Consider the following 19,878-nt stretch of genomic DNA (forward strand, 5'->3'; position numbering starts at 1 on the left):
GTGCAAATTATTGTTTGAAAATTAAAAAGCAACCTTACCTGAAACCTGTTGCTGTTTCCGTCCCTTCCTCAGTGGAAACCCTTTACACTGGTGCCGAAACCCGGGAATTTTTTAGGAACAGTTGTCCAAGCTATGGAACAGAGTCGCCCCATAGAGTCCTCCCAGCTGGCGGAAGTCCTCCAGTCCCTCGCTACGCTCCATCAGAGCCACCAACAGTCTCTGCTTGAGCTCCGACAGGACCAGGATCGTCGCTTCTTTGAGATCATGCGGGCTCAAGCAGAGGACTGGCTTGCCATCCGGAGCCTCCTCAGCCAGGAGGCCGCTCCAGACACAGCCGCGACCCCGGACACCCGCGCCACACTGCCCCCACCCGCGCTACAGAAGATGGGGCCGGCAGATGATCCGGAGGCATTCCTGGACCTCTTTGAGCGCACGGCGGAAATTTGGGGTTGGCCACGCGACCAGTGGGCAGCCCGCCTAGTCCCTCTCTTGTCCGGGGAAGCACAACTCGCGGCACAACAACTTCCGGCAACAAGCCTCCTGGCTTATACCGACTTGAGGAGAGCAATCCTGCAACGGGTTGGTCGGAGCCCGGAAAAAAGTCGCCAGCTCTTCCGGGCCTTGAAACTGGGTAAATCCGACCGCCCGTTTGCGTTCGCCCAGCGGCTCTGTGATGCCTGTCGGAGGTGGCTGCTTGCGGGGGACTGCGACGTCGAGGGACTTGTCGATCAGGTGGTACTGGAGCAGTTTGTCCAGCGCTTGCCCCGGAGAACGGCAGAGTGGGTCCAGTGTCACCGCCCAGCGACGCTGGAGGAAGCCGTACGACTCGCGGAGGACCACATGGCGGCGATTCCAAGGGCGGATGAGCCCTCTCTCTCTCTCTCTCCTCAAGCTACTGCAATTAGAGACAGGTGTTAGACATAATTTAGCTCAGGTGTGAGCGCCCTTACCGCTTTTCTCTCCCGGACGGGCGCTTGACCACGCCCCCGCTGCCACAGTAATATTTCACTTGGAAGTTCATTTGTATAGTGTTTATTTAAAACAAGGTTATCTTGGATTATCTGTTAGCTAGCTAACATCTGGGATATCCTTTCTTGCATTATTTAAGCCGTTGTCGTGTCTTTGTTGTGTACTTAATATTAAATGTCCAAATAAAGACTATAATTTTTATGAACATTTTAATAAATAAATTTATTGACACATTATTTGTCATAATACTTTAGTTTATCTTCTATTTATTTGAATAAGCTACAGTTGTTAGTGGGGCATTTTAAAATGACTTATTGTGATGATACAAAGTGCCCCACCTGTAACATGAAACATTTCACTTCTTTCCTGTGAGATCATGAAAATAAGTGTATACCAAGTATAAGTGTGTACCTAATATTTGTTCCAGACGTGTAAAATTCATAATATTTCAAACCTTAAGTGCATGTACGCAAACTTCAGAAAGCCGAAAAGTGTTAGTCAGTGCCCCGCTCACCCCTATATAAAAGGAAGATACATTTGAGCTAAATGTTGCAATTTACATTTTTATAAATGTTGCAATAAACTGACAAATGCTTCCTGTATTCCACGTTTGTTGTTTTACTTCCCTATATAAATTTCTCTCTCTCTCTCTCTCTCTATCTCTCTCTCTTTGACAGAGGAAGAGGAAGCAGCATTTGCACACACTGAGAGCTTCAGAACTGTGTCACAGACATAAAGAAGAATGAACCACAAATAACAGAGAAGATCACTTAAAGAGAGAAGAATGAACATTATCTTGACTTTGATTCTGCTGATGATTCCTGGTAAGAATCTGATCATGTTCTGATCCAACAATCACAGAAGAACTTCAACTCATTAGAGGAAATACACAGATTGCAGGAAGAAAGTCTTTAATTTTAGTTTATATACCAAAATGACAAATAGTCTGGAAGTTTATGTTCAACATCATGACTGTTTGTTCTGTCAGGTGCTGTGACCTCCATCAGTGTGACAGGATATTCAGGGGGTGGAGTCATCATCACATGCAAATATGAGAGACAATATGGGTCAAATAATAAGTATTTTTGTAGAGGTAAGTGGTCATCATGCTCTGACCTCATCAGAACTGATATTAAAGATAAATGGGTGCAGAATGGAAGATTTTATCTGTATGACGACACAAGATCTGCAGTCTTCACTGTGATCATCAGAGATCTGAAGAAACAGGATACTGACACATATTATTGTGGAATTTATCGTTCAATCGCATTGGACTCCAAAACAGAAGTGATTCTGAATGTTAGAGAAGGTGAGTAACTCAAAACCTTTAAACTCACAATACACCATACATAAACATTGACTGTTATTTCTGCAAAACCCCATACTATTAATGATCAGGACAAACGTGAGATCGTTTTTTCTGCCTATATGAAATATAACAACTCCTTCTCATGTTCAAATCTTGAAATGTTTCTTAAATTGTGTCAACAGGAAAGTTAAGGTAATATACGCCATTAAAGGGAAAGTTCACACACAAATGAAAATTCTCTCATGTGTATGACTTTCTTGCTTCTGCTGAACACAAACAATGATTTTTAGAAGAATATCTGAGCTCTGTGGGTCCTTACAATCTAAGTGAATGGTGGCCAGAAATCTAAGGCCCTGTTTACATCTTGTATTAACATGCGTTTCTTATCCGGATAGTATCTGGATAGACTTTAGCTGGATTGCATTTACACATTTCAGTCAAATCTGTCCCCATGGTTATCAGATAGATATTCCATCACAATTTCCCACTCAAAATAATTTCTCTCCACTTCTGATGGTCATAAAAGCTGCCTCGCGTATCAGGCAGCCACACAGGCAGCGTATTACGAATGGTTCATGTTTCTTTTCTCATGAAAGCCACTTCAGCTGCCCCCCACGTCGTTCCTTCTTCGAACCACCAGCCCCCCGGCACGCTTGTTTGCTTTCGTCTGAGCGGCTCGCCTTGCAGCCAGCCGACATTCTCCTTTGAGCCCCCGGAATTGGATGACGACTTCGCCACTGCATCGGAGAGCGTCACAGCGGCGTCTGATGCTGATGACTCGTCTGGGCTGCCACCTTCACGTCTGCTTGCCCAGTCTGAGGCTTATGAGGCTGATGTCCGCTATGCTTTCCCGGGCCGCTGTGAGCGCAAGGCTAGACTGGAAAATTCCATCTCCCCCTCACGGCTACTCGATAGGTTCCTCGGGCCAGAGTTCTGCTCATAGACACGCCCTTTGAGTCTTTCTCAGCACCCAAGCCTTCTGCCTCCTGACGCATTATTAAGTGCTGCGAAGCCCCACCTGGTACATCAAAATTGATCGTCCCATTAGTGCCCCTCGTACGGAGCTTGGACTTCGCTATTCAACCCATCGCGTTGGCTGGCCAGGACTATACGACTCGGCTACGCGTTTCAGTTCACCGGGCTCCCGCCTTGTCTTGGCGGTATTCGCTCCACTGCATGTGCAGCGGAAAAGCCAGCACCTTACGTACAGAGGTTACGACCCTGCTACTCAGAGATGCGATAGAGCCTGTCCCTCCAGCCATGATGGAGAAGGGTCTCTACTGCCCTTACTTCATTGTACTCACGGTGGGTTGCGGCCAATATTGGACCAGCGAGTTCCCAACTGAACTTTACACATACTCCCATTCAGAATGCTCACGCAGAAACAAATTATGACCTGCGTTTGCATTAGATTGGTTCACAGCAGTAGACCTGAAGGACTTCACATCTCAATTCTGCCTCGGCATTGACCCTCCTTACGGCTCGCGTCCGACGGTCAGGTGTATCAGTACAAGGTCCTCCCCTTTGGACTGTTCCTGTCCCCTCGCGTCTTCACCAAGGTCGCAGAGGCAGCCCTTGCCCCGCTACAGGAAGTGGGCATCCGCATACTCGATTACCTCGATGACCATCTCATCCTAGCTGTAACCCGCACAAGAAGAGACAGTCACAATGTCGATGAAAACTGCTTTTATTGTATAGCAGGCAAAAGTACAACAGGGTAAATCCAGAAGAAGAGTGGTCAGGGGGAGCGTAAGTTCGAAGCCGGGGAATCAGGATATGGCAAAGGGGCAAATCTACGAAAGAGTGGTCAAGGAAAGCGTAAGGTCGAAGCCGGGTAAATCGGAATAGTATAACGGGTAAACAAGCGAGTTGAATAGATAGGGGAGCTAGGGGAACACTAGAGCTGGCAAAGCGAAGGGGTAAACTAAACAATAACCAACAAGAGTGAAACGAAAGGGTTGTGATATATATAGGGGAAAAAACGAGCGGTGCAGGTGAAACGAATAACCAGGTGATTGGGACGAGTACAGGTGAAACTAATATTCTGGTGATTGGGAGCGTGCATGAGAGCCAGAGGGGGGTGATTGGGAGTGAGCGTGTGAGCTCGGGGAGCGAGCCTGTGAGCTCGATGAAGCTGGGAGAACTAGAGGAGCGGGGTTCGTTACACTAGCACACTCTCAAGGGTTACTATGCGCCCACAGGGACCAGGTGCTCGCGCACCTCAGCCGTTTGGGGCTTCAGGTCACCTGGGATAAAAGCAAGCTCTCTCCGGTTCAGAGAATCTCTTTTTATAGTTAGACTCAGTCTCAATGTCAGTCAGTGCTCAGATGCCTTGCTCGCTTCAAGCCAGGCACAGCGGTTCCTCTCAAACATTTCCAGAGGCTCCTGGAGCATATGGCATCCTCGGCCACAGTCGCGCCACTCGGGATGATGCATATGAGGCTTCAGCACTGGCTTCAGACTCGAGTCCCGAGATGGGCATGGCGCCACTGCACATACCGTGTGTTAAACACCCCTTCCTGCCATCAGACTTTCAACGCTTGGACAGACCACTGATTTCTGCGGACAGGAGTCCCCCTAAAGCAGGTGTCCAGATGTGTCATGGTCACCAAAGATGCCTCTCAACGGGGTTGGGGCATCGTGTGCAACGGGCACGCAGCTGCTGGCTCCTGGACGGGGCCCCGCCTGCATCGGCACATCAACTGCCTCGAGTTGTTAGCTGTATTACTTGCCCTGCAGACATTTCTCCCACTAGTTCAGGGCAAGCATGTCTTGATCTGTTCAGACAGCACCACAATGGTAGCGTACGTAAACCACCAAGGCAGCGTGCGCTCTCATAATATGTCACAACTCGCCCACCATCTCCTCCTTTGGAGTCAGCCGTGACTCAGGTTGCTGCACGGCACTCCTGGGCGACCACAACATGATGGCGGACACGCTGTCATGATAGGTTACGCTGAGCGGAGAGTGGAAAGTCCAACCCCAGGTGGTCCAGCAGATCGGGGACCGGTTCGGCATGGCACAGATAGATCTCTTTGCTTCCCAGGACAATTCCCATTGCTCACTCTGATATTCCCTAACGGAAGCCCCTCGCGGCACAGACACGCTGGCACACAGCTGGCCCTGGGGGCTGTGCAAGTACGCATTTCCCCCAGTGAGCCTTCTTGCAATGGTGCTGTGCAAGGTCAGGGAGGACGAGGAACAGATCACCTTAGTGGCTCCTTACTGGCACACTCGGACCTGGTTCGACAGCACCTCCCTGGAAAATTTTCCTTCTTTCTCAGGGACAGGGCACCCTTTGGCACCCATGCCCAGACCTCTGGAACCTCCATGTCTGGCCCCTGGATGGGATGTGGAAGACTTAAGCGGTCTACCACCTGCAGTCGTAGACATAATCAACCAAGCCAGAACTCCCCAGGCAGCTTTATGCCCTAAAGTGGCGTCTGTTCACAAAATGGTGCTCTTCCAGATCTGAAGACCTGCAAAGATGCACAGTTCGGTCAGTGCTTTCATTGCTGCAGGAGAGGTTGGAGGGGAGGCTGTCCGCCTTCACCTTGAAGGTGTATGTTGCTCCTATCGCAGTCCACCACGACGCAGTGGACGGTAAGTCCCTTGGTAAGCACAACTTGATTATCTGGTTCCTTAAGAGGCACCAGGAGGTTGAACCCTTCCCGGCCAAGCCTGTTCCCCTACTGGGATCTCTCAGTGGTCCTCTCAGGCCTTCGGAGATCCCCCTTTGTGCCACTTGATTCAGTCGTGCTCAAAGCGCTTCCTTGAAGATGGCCTTCCTGATCGCGCTCGCTTCAATCAAGAGGGTTGGGGACCTTCATGCGTTCTCTGTCAGCAACACTTGCCTGGAGTTCAGTCTGGCAGAGCCTCACCTCATCCTAAGACCCCCTTCAGGAATCAGGTCGTGAACCCTCAAGCGAAGCTGCCCTGGGAGGAGGCAGACCCAGCCTCTTCGTTGCTGTGTCTGGTACTTGCTTGCATATCTATGTGGACCACACGCAGGGCTCTAGATGATTTGAGCAGCTCTTTGTCTGCTTTGGCGGAGGGCAGAAAGGGAACGCCGTCTCCAAACAGAGGTTAGCTCATTGGGTTGTTGATGCTATCAACTTGTGGGTTTCCCTTGCAGGTTCAAGCACACTCTACAAGGAGTGTGGCATCCTCATGGGCACTGGCCCACGGCACCTCCCTAGCAGACATCTGCAGAGCAGCAGGCTGGGCAACACTCAACACTTTTGCTAGATTCTACAACCTCAGGGTTGTGTCGGTCTCATCCCGTGTTTTGTCAGGTCCGAACCTGTAGAACTCGGTAATACGGAACAGCCGACTGGCTGTTCCGCTTGCACCTTGCGCCCTTTAACAAGTTGATCCAGTGCGCCTTCTCTCCCAGGTTTGCCACTAAACTCTTGCTTCCTGGATGTTCTTCATCCATAGCCCTCTGGCTTGCGAATTCAGCAGAGGAATTTGCGCCAGACCCACCACGAGTCAAGTGCCCCATTCTGGGCTTGCGCTCCACAGGCATAGTTCCCACTTCTGGCAACTCCCTTTGATGTATTTTCTGCGGTACAGTCCCCCTGCAGCCAGGACCCACGTCTCCCTTGGGCAGTCCCCGCTGTCCCCTGGTCGCCGTGTCTGTAGCAACCCCTCCCTTGTCAGGCAGGATCTACCACTGCACCATGTCCACATATGGCTTGACAACCCCCATGTTTATTGGCCACAAGTTACCTCCCCCCAGTCTGGGCAGGTTGTGGTCTCCACAGAGCCTTTTCCCCCTGAAAGAATAGGAATGGAAAAACCTGACTGACAGATGCACGTCCGCTCCTTTATATCCATATGTCCGGGGGCGGGTCATGCAAATTCTATCTGCCAATTTCACATTATCCTTTTCTCAAGTTCAGAGGTACGCGAGGTCCTCAAGAAAGACCCCTTGTGTCACTACAATCGACACAACGTCTCGTTCTCTCCATCAGGGAACGGTGGTTACAACAGTAACCATGACGTTTTCTGCTTAGAATAATTTAATGTTCACCTCGCGTTCGGTGATTTGTAAGCACTAAATATGCTGCATCTGGTGCCATGACTGAAGCCTGTGGATTCACGCGCACTACAGTGATGGGAAAAAAAGAGAAGGGATTTGAGGAGAGAGAGGATATTGCTCATGTAAATTAGGTGACAAGATCGCAAGACTTCTTCACATTGTGATGGCAGAATAAACATAAAAAAGCAAGAGCTGTAACCCAGTGCTTTAACAATGCGAGTCATACGGTATGACTGAAGCAAACTCATTACATAATTAATCACTTATATGTTTGTATCCAGATAACACATTTGCATTTAAACAGTCTATAAATGTGGTCAAAATCCGTTCTCTACTACCTCCAAATGTGGTCAAGCATGATCCGATCACAGAAAACGTCTCGGGTTACATGTGTATCCCTTGTTCCCTGAAAAAAGCGGAACGAGATGTTGCGCTGCTAAACGCTAGGGGAACAGCTCTCGCTGTGAGCCAAGCTGAATAATGTGTGGAACACGTCAATGAACATTGACCAGAATTTATAGCCTCGGCTGATGTAATCATTAGATGCACCTGAGGCCAGGCTATAAATGGATATGTCACCAGGTGTCGTCAGATACTTCTTTTTGAAGAGCAGTCCTGGTACGTCCCAGTGCGGCAAAGCAGCGCAACATCTCGTTCCGCTTTTTTCAGGGAACAAGGGTTACACATGTAACCCGAGACGTTCCCTTTACAAAAAGCTTCACTACGATGTTGCGCTGCTAAGCACTAGGGGAACGCAATACCCACGCCCCCGCACTTGGGGCTGTCCGGACCCCTACGGTTGTGCAGTGTACTCACAAAAACGCGAGAGGTCTCAGACATGAGCTTGAGATGTCGACTCAAGGGCATAAGAGCCCGGAGTAGCATAAACATCTAAACCATTAAATTTTGATGAATGTGTGCGGAGAGGACCAGCCTGCCGCTTCACAAACTTGTTCAGGCATGAGCTGAGATGTCGACTCAAGGGCATGAGAGCCCGGAGTAGCAAAGCATCTAACCCATAAAGTTCGATGAATGTGTGCGGAGAGAACCCTATCGCACCACAAACTTGTCATAAAAACTGATGAATGTGAGCAGAGAGGACCAGCCTGCCGCATCACAAACTTGTTCAGGTATGAGCTGAGATGTCGACTCAAGGGCATAAGAGCCCGGAGTGCAGAACATCCAAACTAAAAAAGTCCAATGAATGTGTGCGGCGAGGACAACCTGCCGCATCACAAACTTGTTTAGGCATGGGCTGAGATGTTGACTCAAGGACATAAGATTCCGGAGTAGCAAAGCATCTAGCCCATAAAGTTCGATGAATGTGTGCGAAGAGAACCCTATCGCAACACAAACTTGTCATAAAAACTGATGAATGTGAGCGGAGAGGACCAGCCTGCCGCATCACAAACTTGTTCAGGCATGAGCTGAGATGTCGACTCAAGGGCATAAGAGCCCGGAGTAGCAAAGCATCTAACCCATAAAGTTCGATGAATGTGTGCGAAGAGAACCCTATCGCAACACAAACTTGTCATAAAAACTGATGAATGTGAGCGGAGAGGACCAGCCTGCCGCATCACAAACTTGCTCAGGCATGAGCTGAGATGTCGACTCAAGGGCATAAGAGCCCGGAGTAGCAAAGCATCTAACCCATCAAGTTCGATGAATGTGTGCGAAGAGAACCCTATCGCAACACAAACTTGTCATGAAAACTGATGAATGTGAGCGGAGAGGATCAGCCTGCCGCATCACAATCTTGTTCAGGTATGAGCTGAGATGTCGACTCAAGGGCATAAGAGCCCGGAGTGCAGAACATCCAAACTAAAAAAGTCCAACGAATGTGTGCGGAGGGGACAACCTGCCGCATCACAAACTTGTTTAGGCATGGGCTGAGATGTCGACTCAAGGGCATAAGAGCCCGGAGTAGCAAAGCATCTAGCCCACAAAGTTCGATGAATGTGTGCGAAGAGAACCCTATCGCAACACAAACTTGTCATAAAGACTGATGAATGTGAGCGGAGAGGACCAGCCTGCCGCATCACAAACTTGTCCAGACATGAGCTTGAGATGTCGACTCAAAGGCATAAGAGCCCGGAGTGGCAAAACATCCAAACTATAAAAATCTAATGAATGTGTGCGGAGAGGACAACCTGCCGCATCACAAACTTGCTGCAGAGGGAGACCTCTAGCCAAGGTTTTAGAGGAGGAGAGCCCTCTGGTAGAGTGCGCCCTGAAACCTACTGGCGAAGCTTGACCGCACGCCTCGTAGGCCCGGGCAATATTGCCTCTTTGAGGGCACCCCGCCCACCAAGCCGTGGCAAACCGCAGTGGCCACATAGAGCCTGGCAGTGGCGAGGCAAGTGCCCGCTGACAGTTCTTTCTACAGAAAATCCAGAACTGAAGCAAACTGGCAGTTAGCTGGTTCTGTAATAAGAACTTTGGCAGAAGGAAACGCATGCAGGTGCATTTGCGTTTCTACATTCAGCCCCTCCCGAGGGGGAGGGGGGGGAATGGGCGACTCGGGGAGAAGTAGAGGAGACATTGCGCTATCAACAGAGGCGAAGAGGTCCTCTTCTGCCCTGTAAAATCTACCCAGATCAGTTCCAAGTGGAGGGAGCCCTAGCACTTGAAATGCTCTCGATGACCTCAAGGATGAGAAGGTCCTCCCTGTTCGGAATCGCCCAAGGCGAGCCGTCGAGGAGAGGAATTAACTCCGAGAAACATATCCTGTTCGGCCAGCGCAGCGCCATTATTAGGAGGCAAGACCCTTGCTGGTGAACATTGCCAAGACTCCCGGGAGCAGAGAAACCAGGGAGAGAAACACATACAGACGCATTCTGGGTCATGTATGTGTCTTAACATCCAGACCCAAGGGGGGCTGGGTGATTTCAGGGAGAAGTAGAGGAGACATTGCGCTATTCATAGAGGCGAAGAGGTCCTCTTCTGTCCTAAGATCTCACCCAAACTTGTTCCAAGTGGAAAAAGCCTGGCATTTAAAAAGGTCTCGATAACCTCAGGAGAGAGCCCTGTGTCCCTCAGTTGGTACCCTTAGGGGCCAAACATGAAAGATTCCACAATTTGGGGCAGGGATGAAATATTGCCCTGTGCCTGAGATAGAAGATCCTTCCTGTTCGGAATCGCCCAAGGCGAGCCGTCGAGGGAAGAGATTAGCTCCGAGAACCAAGCCCTGTTCGGCCAGCGCGGTACCATCAGTAAGAGGCAAAAACCCTTGCTGGCGAACTCTGGGCAACTGCTACCTTAGGGTGGAGTTCTTAACTCCCCCGTTGGTATTTTCTGTCTGGACCGTAAATCTGCTCCTGTATACGGGCACCCAGGGATATAACTGACCTGAGTGACAGGAGCTTACCCTGGGCCCTAAGGAGAATCCGACGTGTCAGAAATACAGCCGACAAGAACGTGGGTCTCCTTGAAGATTTATGTAAGAGGCTACCGCTGTATTGTCCACCCGCACCAAGACATGGCAGCCTCAGGAGGAGGTATTTCAGGGCCAGAAATACAGCCATCAACCCGAGACAGTGACTGTGACAACCGAGCTGACGACCCTCCTATCCCCTTAAGCTGGACGACCACTTAAGGCCGCTACCCTGCCCATCAGGGAGGCGTCTGTCGTTAGCAGTCTGCGACAACAAGATGCACCTAGAGTGGGACCCAAGGCAGAAAACCGGGGTCTGAACCACATAGAAAGGGAACGAAGCCTGAGGCGCGTAACCCTATTTAGCCCAGGGGTTTTGGCGCTTGGAAGAAATCCCCTGGCTTTTGGCCACAACAAAAACGGTCTCATGAGCAGAAGGTCCAGAGGGATCACCGTGGACGCGTTTGCCCTGAGACCTGGAAATCGTTGATACTGATAACAGTGCAACCTTGACCTAGCCTGACTTTGCTCAGGGTGATCTGAATGGACTCAATCCTAGCGGGAGACAGTTGTGCCCGCATTGTGATTGAACTCCATATGATGCCCCGATAGACAGTGTTCTGAGTGGGAGAGAGGACGCTTTTCTTGGCGTTGAGCCTCAACCCCAGAGAAACAGATGAGCTAAGACGATGTCCCTGTGCTGAACTGCCAGTTCCTGGAACTGCGCTAGGATCAGCCAGTCGTCTACGTAATTCAGAATGCAGATGCCCCGGAGTCGCAAGGAGCCAGCGCTACAACATGCATTGTGAATGTGCGGGTAAAAAGGGCTAGGCTGAGTGAAAGAACCTGACCCTGGAAGACTTCGCCCCCGGAAGTGAACCTCAGGAACTTTCCATGTTGCGGCAGAACTTCTAAATGAAGTATAGAAGTGCGTCATAAGATCGATGGTGACCAGCCAAACGAGTTGTAGGGCTTGAGACACGACCGTCTTGACAGGCATCATCCTGGACTTGAACACCCACGGGTAGTTCAAGCTTTAAGATCTAAGCCAGACGCCACCCCTCACCCTACATGGGAAACGGGAAGTATTTAGTGTAATAACCTAACTCTCTCTCTGGAAGGGTAACACATACCATGGCCCCTTTAACCAGGAGATTGAGTTTGTTTTTTTTACAAAAAAAGAAATCCGGTTTACGGTAGTGAGAACATGCCGTTGAAACACGAAAAAGCGGCGAGAGAATTAAATCCTGACGCCCTTATAAGACCCACAGAAAAGAATATATCCGGCAGAAGTTTCCACGCTGCCAGGATCTCTGAGATGGGTATTATATTTTAACACTTCCTGTTGAGGGGTTGTCGGGTGTTTCGCGTCCTGAATAAAATGCAGGAACAGCGAAAACACCCAATTTTGACGGAAGCCTCTGCAACCCGAAACACCAAGAGGTGGCGGGAATGGAGGGGCTTCGAGGGGGTACCGGGAGGGGTGAAGTGAAACACGCGCCCCGTCCCAAGGGGAGCTACCCCCTAATCTAGGCACAAGACCGTCAGGGTTTTCTCTTACTAGAATTTATAGTCCTGAGGTCTTGCTTCTGGGGCTGGCGAGGGCGGCGAGACTGTCCCCAATCTCTGGGAGGAGGAGCACGACTCGCCACGCTTTGCTTTTGAGCCTCCCTTCAGTCAGGACCGAGGTGGGTCTGAGGCTTGCTCGTCAAGCGCAGAACCCACACTCAGGTCGTCCAGGAGGTCAGCCTGGTACGCCTGAAAAACAGCACAGTGTGCAGAGCAGCACCAGCCTGACCTGCTGCTTGATAATCCCTTCCCACTAAAGTGGAGGTTGTCCTACAAGGCTTTGAGGGGAGAGAGGGCTTCTTAAGTGACGATGCCGAGCCCGGTGAGAGATAGCCCACAAGCGTCTCTTCGACCGGCGGCATCACTGAATACCCCCGTGCCTCAGCACCCACGAGAGTCGAATATAATGACGTCGAGGGTATGTGAACACGGGAAGAAAATATATATATATATTTTTTATATATATTTTTTTTTTTTTTTTTAGGGGTTCTCCATGAGCAAAAAAGCTCTTCGTGGAGGTTATCAAAGAAAGGGAAGGGACCCATGAGGCGTTCCCTTTCTTAGACTGGAAGATAAAATCTATCCCTTAATTTGGAGCGTTTGGGGGTCTCTTTTTCGCATGGCCAGTCCAATCTGGCAACCGCACGAGTAACAACATCGAGCAATTCCTCCGTAGATTTTTTATCGCGGACGGAAAGCTCGGAGGCGGGAAGAGAATAGCGATCCACCTCATGATCCGAAGAAGCGTCGGAACGCGCTTCGAGATCATGTGAAAGACCAGCTGGGTTTGGGGAGAGAGTGAGAGAAAGGGATCAACCCGTCTCTTGCTCCTCAGCCAAATCCATGCACGAGCCCCACGAACGATCTTTTCGTGAGTGCTGACTCCCGGAAGCAAGCGAGGCGAGCACGACGCACTCTGCCTGTTAAAGCAAATCGCAGTGCTCGCACCCGCCCTGCTGCAACGCGAGAGCAGCGTGCTCTTACCCCCAAACAAACAGCAAAAACTGATGTGTGCCGTCTTCAGCTATAGAGCGAGAAGAGGGAACACGCACCGTTCTGTGGCTTTCAGTCATTCTCTCTTTTTTTCTTTTTTTCTTTTTTTAGAAATATATATATAATATTTTCTAAACAGAAGAAAAAATAGAACAACGTTCACTGCACACTGCCTAACTGATTCTATCTCCTAACAGAGGAAAGAAAGTTTTGACAGGGTGTGTGAAACACACAGAAACAGAATCGCTCTGAAAAAGAGGTTTTGACCGACACCTGGTGACGTATCCATTTATAGCCTGGCCTCAGGTGCATCTAATGATTACATCAGCCGAGGCTATAAATTCTGGTCAATGTTCATTGACGTGTTCCACACATTATTCAGCTTGGCTCACAGCGAGAGCTGTTCCCCTAGCGCTTAGCAGCGCAACATCGTAGTGAAGCTTTTTGTAAAGGGAACGCATGTTAGCGTTAGACTCCAGTTGTTAAATCCATATATTCAAAGTGACATGAAGGGTGTGGGTGCAAAAACAGATAATTAATATTTTATTTACATCTTTATTTGTTTTTTATTATGTTAAGTAAATTAGGAGATGTGTTTTAATTTTGGGTGAACTATCTCTATAAATGCAAATAAGATCAAAACATGCCACTGAAGATTACATCACTCATTTCCATCTTTTTATCTGTTTTTGTGTTACAGGTCAACAGATCAGGACTGTGAGAGGATATTCAGGTGCAAGTGTTATTATAAACTCCAAATATGAGCATGAGCACAAGTGGAAGTTGAAGTATTTTTCGAGAACTGAAACACTTCGTCAGTATTCTGAACTGATATCCACAAAGAAAGTTGAGGAGTGGCAGCACAATGGCAGATTCTCTGTTCATGATAACAGATCTGTAGGACTCTTGCAAGTGTTTATCATACAGCTGGATGTGGAAGATTCTGGAGATTATAAAATTGTGTTTAAAGTTTCTGAAGACTACAGTTTCTTCTATGAACTGAACCTGGTTGTAAATGATGGTGAGTTATTCTCATTGGTTTTGTTTCTCTCTTTTTATCCTAACAGTGATGACCTTTATTTCATGTTTAACAGATGGTTGTTGTGAGAACATCATCAGACTCTCAGTTACTTCAGGAGAATCTGTGAACATCAGCTGCAGATATCCACGATCTCACAGGAGCGACCGCAAGTTTCTTTGCAGACGATCTAACACTTATAAATGTTCTCAGATATCATCTGTGAATGAGAGCAGAAGATGGACACTAGAGAGACAGTTTCATCTGTATGATGACAGAGAAGATCAGCTCCTGACTGTGAGCATCAGTAATGTGACTCGACACAATTCAGGAGAATACTGGTGTGGAGTTCAATCTGATCAACAATACAAGATCTTCATTACACAAGTCCAGCTCACTGTCACTGGTGAGAACTGATGATTTCTCAATGTATAACGTCATTGAATATCACAATTCAGTGGCCAGTCCTATTTTTGCAGGTTTACAAAAATACTAACTGTTGCATATGCATGTAGCGTAATGCTGAGTTTTGTTATACAGTGAGGAAAATAAGTATTTGAACACCCTGCTATTTTGCAAGTTCTCCCACTTGGAAATCATGGAGGGGTCTGAAATTGTCATCGTAGGTGCATGTCCACTGTGAGAGACATAATCTAAAAAAAAAATTCAGAAATCACAATGTATGACTTTTTAACTATTTATTTGTATGATACAGCTGCAAATAAGTATTTGAACACCTGTCTATCAGCTAGAATTCTGACCCTCAAAGACCTGTTAGTCTGCCTTTAAAATGTCCACCTCCACTCCATTTATTATCCTAAATTAGATGCACCTGTTTAGCTGCATAAAGACACCTGTCCACCCCATACAATCAGTAAGAATCCAACTACTAACATGGCCAAGACCAAAGAGCTGTCCAAAGACACTAGAGACAAAATTGCACACCTCCACAAGGCTGGAAAGGGCTACGGGGAAATTGCCAAGCAGCTTGGTGAAAAAAGTTCCACTGTTGGAGCAATCATTAGAAAATGGAAGAAGCTAAACATGACTGTCAATCTCCCTCGGACTGGGGCTCCATGCAAGATCTCACCTCGTGGGGTCTCAATGATCCTAAGAAAGGTGAGAAATCAGCCCAGAACTACACGGGAGGAGCTGGTCAATGACCTGAAAAGAGCTGGGACCACCGTTTCCAAGGTTACTGTTGGTAATACACGAAGACGTCATGGTTTGAAATCATGCATGGCACGGAAGGTTCCCCTGCTTAAACCAGCACATGTCAAGGCCCGTCTTAAGTTTGCCAATGACCATTTGGATGATCCAGAGGAGTCATGGGAGAAAGTCATGTGGTCAGATGAGACCAAAATAGAACTTTTTGGTCATAATTCCACTAACCGTGTTTGGAGGAAGAAGAATGCCATCCCAAGAACACCATCCCTACTGTGAAGCATGGGGGTGGTAGCATCATGCTTTGGGGGTGTTTTTCTGCACATGGGACAGGGCGACTGCACTGTATTAAGGAGAGGATGACCGGGCCCATGTATTGCGAGATTTTGGGGAACAACCTCCTTCCCTCAGTTAGAGCATTGAAGATGGGTCGAGGCTGGGTCTTCCAACATGACAATGACCCGAAGCACACAGCCAGGATAACCAAGGAGTGGCTCTGTAAGAAGCATATCAAGGTTCTGGCATGGCCTAGCAAGTCTCCAGACCTAAACCCAATAGAGAATCTTTTGAGGGAGCTCAAACTCCGTGTTTCTCAGCGACAGCCCAGAAACCTGACTGATCTAGAGAAGATCTGTGTGGAGGAGTGGGCCAAAATCCCTCCTGCAGTGTGTGCAAACCTGGTGAAAAACTACAGGAAACGTTTGACCTCTGTAATTGCAAACAAAGGCTACTGTACCAAATATTAACATTGATTTTCTCAGGTGTTCAAATACTTATTTGCAGCTGTATCATACAAATAAATATTTAAAAAATCATACATTGTGATTTCTGGATTTTTTTTTTTAGATTATGTCTCTCACAGTGGACATGCACCTACGATGACAATTTCAGACCCCTCCAAGTGGGAGAACTTGCAAAATAGCAGGGTGTTCAAATACTTATTTTCCTCACTGTATGTAGCACACATTAACAGTGAATTGGAAACTTTTACCTTCATTTATTTTTGATACTTTTCAGATACCTTTTATGTACTGTATACATTTAATTATTTTAGCCTTGTCTTAGACCCAGACTTTTATTATAAAATTACATATTTTTATATGTTTAAAACTAAGATCATATGCAGTTAACAAAGGTCATGACAAAATGTGAGTGACTATGTCTGCAAAAATGAATTCTGGTTATTGAACGTGTGAACGTTCTTTTTCACTGTAAGAAATGGGAAGTAATGCTTTGTGAGAAAATTGTCCCTTTAGTTTATGTTTCCATGAAATCATTGTTTTAGGGACAAATGTTCTGAAACCATCACCGTCATCTTCTTTCTTCTCATCAATCACAACTCCACTGATCACAGAAACCTGTCGATCTAACATCACATCCATGTCTTCAGTCTCATCAGGTAACATTGTGCTGGAATACAAACATATTGATCTCACAGTACACTCAGTGTTGACTGTTCATAGTGATCCGCTTCTCTTTATTTCATCTTGTGTATTTTCAGACTTGTCTCTGATCATCGGTCTGTCTGTTGTTCTGGTTCTGATCTCTGCTGGACTTTTATTACTGATAGTGACTCTCTATAAGAGGCGACAGACACGAGGTAAAGCTGGCCACAAGTAAACATGAGCAGAATAAAGTTATTGATTATGTAAAACAGAGATTACATGTTTCACAGGCGCTGATTCCTCATCCAAAATATCTCACATCAGACCAGGACAAAATGAAGAGGTTAGTACAATAATATAGTTTGTTTTGAGAATAAATTAATGAATGCTATCAGAACGTCAGACCTCTAGAGCTGTATTTTCACTTTTTATTCTCAGGTTCCTCAAAAAGCTTGTGATTACGAGGAGATTAAAGACATCAGACTTCACAATGATTCATATACAGGAAGATCCACTGTCTACAGTACTGAACAAATGGCCAAATATCCATCTGATTCTGTTCATGCCACTGTACAGTTACTCTCTAAACCCTCTGATTCTGATATTGTTTGTACAGTTCAAGATCCCAGAAGTGACAGTCGGTGCTGTGTCACGTCTACTGAGGATCTGAATTATGCAGTGGTGAACTTTCACAAGAAACCTGACTGTGTTGATCGGATCAATTTGAGCAATAATCAGAATGACAGCGAATATGCTACTGTCAGTTATGCCACTGTTTGAGCAGAAAATTATTATTTTAATTAAATAATTGAAAAGGATAATTAGGTGAACAATATCTGAGTAAGAATGTGTGTAGAAGTGTCTTATGAGTGAGTTAAAGATCAAACATTTGCTGTATTATTTGAAGTATTTGCTTTTAACTCATGCCGGATGGCGCCAGTGTGTAAGGCAAGCCGTCTGTCAGCATCACGCTGCGTCTGCCTTTTGTTTGCTGCTGTTTTATTTCTGTGTTTTTGCTGCCGGGATGTAACTAGCCTTCTCGTATATGATCGGCAAACTTTGTTCGACATCCGAGTGTCCTGTGAAGCTTTGGGGCTGTCTAGAGATCGTTCGGGAGAACAGGCTGGAGGCCTCCCCCCATGGTTGTTTAACATCCCAGACTACCTGCGCTGTGTCCCGTGTGATTTTCCCCGAAAAAAGCACCACAGGAGACGTGGAAGGCGTGCCGGAGTGCTTGTTCGCCTCAAGGCTTACCTGAGGTCCTCGGATGTGCCTCATCCTCGTCTCCTCTGCGGTGGGGGTTGCGGTCCCCCCGCTGTTGAGCCCGATTGCTGTTGCGTCGCAGCCTGTCGTGGCTCCTTCCAGCCTGACACATGGTGCCCCATGGGCTGACACCGGGTGGGGAAACCCGACGTCGGTGAGGAAATTTCGGCATGACTGTCGACGTGGTGTGAAAACGGCTAATCTGCGCGCACTGCGGCGGGCCCCAAAGCCAGAGAGTTTGGATTTAACTCTTCGTATGGCCCTGATTAATGTCAGATCACTGGCCAACAAAACTTTTGTGCTAAATGATTTTTTATATCTTATAAATTGGACTTTATGCTGCTGACCGAGACTTGGCTTCATGTTGGTGAGTCTGCTTCCTTTTCTAAACTTTTTTTTTATTTTCAAACTGTACATTTTTTAGCTCTCCTCGGACCACTGGTAAAGGTGGAGGACTTGCCACTGTGTTTAAATCCACCTTCCAGTGTCGGCTGTCTGCATGTGTCAACTATTCGAGCTTTGAGCTGCAGCTATTCGAATTAAATGCCTCTTCTCCGACGCTGTGTGCAGTTGTGTATTGTCCACCGAAATTCAACAAAGATTTTATGCAAGACTTTGCCGATTTTATAGCAGGTCTAAGGTTAAACTATGATCATTTTATAATTTGTGGTGATTTTAACTTACATGTATGCTGTGAAAACAAATCTATGGTTAAAGATTTCTTACATCTTCTTAACGCTTTTAATCTCACTCAGTCGGTGTCTGGCCCAACACATGAAAAAGGACACACATTAGACTTTGTGCTGTCTCATGGCTTGTGTGTTCATGTAAATGAAATATGTAACGTATGTATTTCGTATCACTTCCCTGTCTTATTTACGATTACAGTCCCATGTTTTGTGGTCAAGTCTCCTTTTGCACACTGCCGCCGTGTAATTAACAGTCAAACCCCGGCACAGTTTTCTGCTGCTTTCAAAGACTCTGTGCTCTATAACTTGGATGGAGGTGATGTTACTGGTGCTGATGGACTTATAACTCTTTTTAATTCAACCTGCACAAACATCTTAGACTCTGTAGCTCCTTTGAGGATGAAACGCACTAAAACGCTTTCGGAGCCTTGGCTAAATGACACCACCCGAGCAATCAGACGTACATGTCGGCAAGCTGAGAGAAGGTGGAAGAAAGACAAACTCAGAGTGTTATATGAAATTCTACAGCAATATCTATCTGATTATCAGAGAGCTGTAAAATGTGCAAAATCTGATTTTATTTCTAAAATGGTCGCAAACAACCGTCACAGGCCACAGGTTCTTTTTAACATGTTTAACACCATTACAAATCCCCACAACTCTGTTCCTATTACACCTACATTGGACCTCTGTAACTCTTTCCTAGAATTCTTTGTTGAGAAGATTTTTGCTCTTCGATCTTCTGTAACCACATCCTGCGACCATGATCCCTCTGTTCCTCCTATATGCCTTGCGGTACTAGATCAGTTTGAGCCCATATCAATCTTCTCCCTATCTGAGGTGGTCCATCATCTGCGGCCCACAAATTGTCCCTCAGACAGCATTCCCTCTCGTTTGATTAGAGAAGTCTTTGATACCATTGGACCATGTATTTTATCATTGATAAATACTTGTCTTGTTTCTGGTCATGTTCCATCCGCCTTTAAACACGCTGTTGTACAACCCCTGCTAAAAAAGGAAAATCTCAACCCCTCTGTTCTCTCCAACTTCAAGGTCAAGGTCAAGGTCAAGGTTAACTTTATTATCCCACAAGGGGAAATTC

General features: G+C 47.1%; 1 protein-coding gene across 1 annotated transcript; it reads left to right on the forward strand.

Moving 5' to 3' along the window:
* The first annotated feature begins 1,671 nt into the window (after nt 1-1,671).
* On the forward strand, nt 1,672-17,612 carry LOC127636145 (polymeric immunoglobulin receptor-like). Its single transcript, XM_052116563.1, has 8 exons — nt 1,672-1,793; nt 1,958-2,278; nt 13,958-14,278; nt 14,352-14,681; nt 16,725-16,838; nt 16,941-17,039; nt 17,115-17,167; nt 17,263-17,612. The coding sequence occupies exons 1-8, from the start codon at nt 1,754-1,756 to the stop codon at nt 17,602-17,604; spliced, it is 1,620 nt and encodes a 539-aa protein (XP_051972523.1). The 5' UTR covers nt 1,672-1,753; the 3' UTR covers nt 17,605-17,612.
* The last annotated feature ends 2,266 nt before the right edge of the window (nt 17,613-19,878 follow it).

The sequence above is a fragment of the Xyrauchen texanus genome, chromosome 43 (assembly GCF_025860055.1).
Source record: "Xyrauchen texanus isolate HMW12.3.18 chromosome 43, RBS_HiC_50CHRs, whole genome shotgun sequence".
NCBI lineage: Eukaryota > Metazoa > Chordata > Actinopteri > Cypriniformes > Catostomidae > Xyrauchen > Xyrauchen texanus.

Coding starts and splice junctions, on each gene's coding strand:
- LOC127636145 (XM_052116563.1), top strand. CDS start 1,754: ATGAACATTATCTTGACTTTGATTCTGCTGATGATTCCTG. Junction 2,279..13,957: donor GATTCTGAATGTTAGAGAAG/GTGAGTAACTCA, acceptor TTTGTGTTACAG/GTCAACAGATCAGGACTGTG. Junction 17,168..17,262: donor GACCAGGACAAAATGAAGAG/GTTAGTACAATA, acceptor TTTTATTCTCAG/GTTCCTCAAAAAGCTTGTGA.